Source organism: Pelophylax lessonae (genome assembly GCF_965119305.1).
Source record: "Pelophylax lessonae genome assembly, chromosome: 5".
Lineage (NCBI taxonomy): Eukaryota > Metazoa > Chordata > Amphibia > Anura > Ranidae > Pelophylax > Pelophylax lessonae.
Window position 1 is genome coordinate 558975724 of NC_138772.1, and position 3726 is coordinate 558979449.

At 56.2% G+C, this 3726-nt stretch overlaps 1 protein-coding gene across 1 annotated transcript in view; it reads left to right on the forward strand.

Annotated features, from left to right (window-relative positions):
* LOC309556218 (periodic tryptophan protein 2 homolog) overlaps positions 1–2781 on the forward strand; it is a 36681-nt gene extending 33900 nt beyond the window's left edge. The window contains exons 18-21 of the mRNA XM_082258620.1: positions 1–186; positions 303–453; positions 2273–2347; positions 2596–2781. The exon at positions 1–186 is cut by the window's left edge and continues 29 nt beyond it. Of these exons, the coding sequence (XP_082114746.1) occupies positions 1–186; positions 303–453; positions 2273–2347; positions 2596–2773 (590 nt within the window). The 3' untranslated portion in view covers positions 2774–2781. The remainder of the gene's footprint in view (positions 187–302; positions 454–2272; positions 2348–2595) is intronic.
* Positions 2782–3726: the final 945 nt, after the last annotated feature.

Below are 3726 nucleotides of genomic sequence, written 5' to 3' on the forward strand. Positions count from 1 at the left end.
TCCTCATCTTCTCTCTGGACTCCAGTTTGGTGTTTGACCCGTTCCAGCTGGATGAAGAGGTGACGGCAGGAAGTGTACGCCGAGCGCTGCGAGCGGCCCAGTGGACCCGAGCTCTGGTCATGGCAATGAGGCTGAATGAAGAACGCCTCCTACAGGAGACTCTAGAGAGCGTGCCATGCACTGACAGTGAGTACAGGGATGGGGGAGGGGAGGTTGTTGACTGGTATCTGGGGGGGTGCCGCGCTTGCCCACCTTTTCTCATTTGGCGATTTCCGCACTGATTCTTTTGCTCTTTTCCTCAGTTAAAGTCCTCTGCTCCTCCCTGCCGGAGCTGTATGTGGAGCGGCTGCTGGCGATCTTGGCATCGCAGATTGAACGATCGCGGCACCTGCAGTTCTATCTGATTTGGGCTCATGAACTGCTGATGCAGCACGGACAGAAGATGAAGAGTCGGTGAGATGATTGATCTGTACCAGACCCCCTTATATACCCAACAAATATCACATACACATATGTATATGGTGTTATTGATGAGTACTGCCCCATTGCAAAGTCCTTCGTTTTCCACCTGGGGGGGCAAAAAAAGAGGATATGTGTTGGGGGGGGGGGGGCTTACTACATGTGTCCTGAATGTAGTGGGGGGTGTTATACCTCTCCTGGGTGTAGGTGTGGGGTGGCAAAATGAGCCGGTGGCACTTACTACACTTGCCCTTCTGAATGTAATGGGGGCAGATGGGGGCGCTATACTTTTCTGGCTGTAGGGAAGTGTACTACATGCGTCTCCCTGGGTGTAGGTGGTGAATGTGTCCTTGGTGTGGGGGCGTCTAATACGTGTATCCTCCTGGGTGTAGGGAAGTGTACTACATGTGTCCTCCTGAGGGTAATGGGAGTACTAAATGTATTGGTCCTGGGTTGTGGTGAGGGGTATTGCCTGGGTCGTCCTGGGTTGTGGTGAGGGGTATTGCCTGGGTCGTCCTGGGTTGTGGTGAGGGGTATTGCCTGGGTCGTCCTGGGTTGTGGTGAGGGGTATTGCCTGGGTCGTCCTGGGTTGTGGTGAGGGGTATTGCCTGGGTCGCCCTGGGTTGTGGTGAGGGGTATTGCCTGGGTCGTCCTGGGTTGTGGTGAGGGGTATTGCCTGGGGAATCCTGGGTGTGGTGATGAGGGGTATTGCCTGGGTCATCCTGGGTGTGGTGGGGTGGGAAGGAGTGTATTGCCTGGATTGTGGTGAGGGGCATTGCCTGGGGAATCCTGGGTTGTGGTGAGGGGTATTGCCTGGGCCATCCTGGGTTGTGGTGAGGGGCATTGCCTGGGGAATCCTGGGTTGTGGTGAGGAGTATTGCCTGGGCCATCCTGGGTTGTGGTGAGGGGTATTGCCTGGGCCATCCTGGGTTGTGGTGAGGGGTATTGCCTGGGCCATCCTGGGTTGTGGTGAGGGGTATTGCCTGGGCCATCCTGGGTTGTGGTGAGGGGTATTGCCTGGGCCATCCTTGGTTGTGGTGAGGGGTATTGCCTGGGGAATACTGGGTGTGGTGAGGGTACTGTCTGGGGAATCCTGGGTGTGGTGAGGGGTATTGTCTGGGGAATCCTGGGTGGTGGTGGGGGGGGGGGGGGGAGGAGTGTATTGCCTGGGTTGTGGTGGGGGCTATTGCCTGGGTCATCCTGGGTTGTGGTGGGGGCTATTGCCTGGGTCATCCTGGGTTGTGGTGGGGGCTATTGCCTGGGTCATCCTGGGTTGTGGTGGGGGCTATTGCCTGGGTCATCCTGGGTTGTGGTGGGGGCGTATTGCCTGGGTCATCCTGGGTTGTGGTGGGGGCTATTGGCTGGGTCATCCTGGGTTGTGGTGGGGGCTATTGCCTGGGTCATCCTGGGTTGTGGTGGGGGCTATTGGCTGGGTCATCCTGGGTTGTGGTGAGGGGTATTGCCTGGGTCATCCTGGGTGTAGTGAGGGGTATTGCCTGGGTCATCCTGGGTTGTGGTGAGGGGGTCATCCTGGGTGTGGTGGTGAGGGGTATTACCTGGGTCATCCTGGGTGTCATGAGGAGTATTGCCTGTGGAATTCTGGGGGGGGGGGGGGGGGTGGTTATTGCCTGGGGAATCCTGTGTGTCGGATGGGGGGGGGGGGAGTATTACCTGGGTCATCCTGGGTGTAGTGGGGGTAATGCATGTGTTTTTTGTGGGTGTACAGGTTGTGCCCGTATTGGTGTGGGGGTGGGTACTACTCATGTTCTGATCACCATAATATGACTTACCATGAAGTTTTCTCTTCCTTCAGGTCGGTTTCCTTATTACCCGCCATTCACTCTCTATGGAAGAGCATCCAAACTCACTTCAATGACATTTCCAAGCTGTGAGTACCGGCGTTTCCCCCCCCCCCCCCCCCTCTTACCGCTGTACCCGAGTGCAACCTCCCTATCCTTTATTACTGTACTTGCCCCTCCCCCGTCCTCGCTAACATACCCCAGTGCTCTCCCCTGTCCACAATACCCTCCCGAGTGCACTCCCCCCCCTCCCTTACCTGTCCCGTGTCTGTCCCTGCTTGTGGTTATACCAGAGAACTGTCATGGGAAATAACTTTCTCTCTCGGTTTCTCCTCAGTTGTGATTGGAACCGATACAACATGAAGTTTGCGGTTTGCCTGTCCCGCCAGCGAGGACTGAAGCGGTCGGCGGAGAACGGGGATATGGAGGGCGGAGACAGTGATGTGGAAGGTGGGGACAGTGATATGGAGTCTGAAGGGGCGTCGTCAGAGGACGTTATGGAAGAGATTGCCTAGTGATGTGATGGAGATCTCAGATGGAAGAGAAGAGGCGCTCTCTGGACCTCGGAGAGAAGTGATTGGGCGTCTGTTGTGTCCTCACCAAACCTCTTCCATGTCTGCCAGAGGAAATGATAGGATTCTGCTGGAAGATAATCCGGTGTGCGCAGGGGGCGGAGACTGGTCACATGGGGGGGCGACTGTTGGACTTGTCTCAGTGATACACGGGGACACTTCACTCTTTGTAATTCAAACTCCCAAATAAAGTTCTATATATTTTCTTATGTTGTTGTCATCAGATGTCTAATCTCACGCACAGCGCCTTTAACCACTGGGCAATTGCAATGCTCTTTCCTGCCATTCAGCGTCAAGGAAGCTCTCTGTGCCTGTCTCTGTACACTCTGCACTCCACACTGTGCCTGTCTCTGTACACTCTGCACTCCACGCTGTGCCTGTCTCTGTACGCTCTGCACTCCACGCTGTGCCTGTCTCTGTACGCTCTGCACTCCACGCTGTGCCTGTCTCTGTACGCTCTGCACTCCACGCTGTGCCTGTCTCTGTACGCTCTGCACTCCACGCTGTGCCTGTCTCTGTACGCTCTGCACTCCACGCTGTGCCTGTCTCTGTACGCTCTGCACTCCACGCTGTGCCTGTCTCTGTACGCTCTGCACTCCACGCTGTGCCGGTCTCTGTACGCTCTGCACTCCACGCTGTGCCTGTCTCTGTACGCTCTGCACCCCACGCTCTGCCCGTCTCTGTACACTCTGCATAAAGGGCAGATTTGTGGAGCGCATGACTAATAGTTGTCCTGTGGACAGATTCTCCCACCTGAGCTGTGGATCTCTGCAGCTCCTCCAGAGTTCCCATGGGCCTCTTGGCTGCTTCTCTGATGAATGCTCTCCTTGCCCGGCCGGTCAGTTTAGGTGGACGGCCATGTCTTGGTAGGGTTGCCCGGCCGGTCAGTTTAGGTG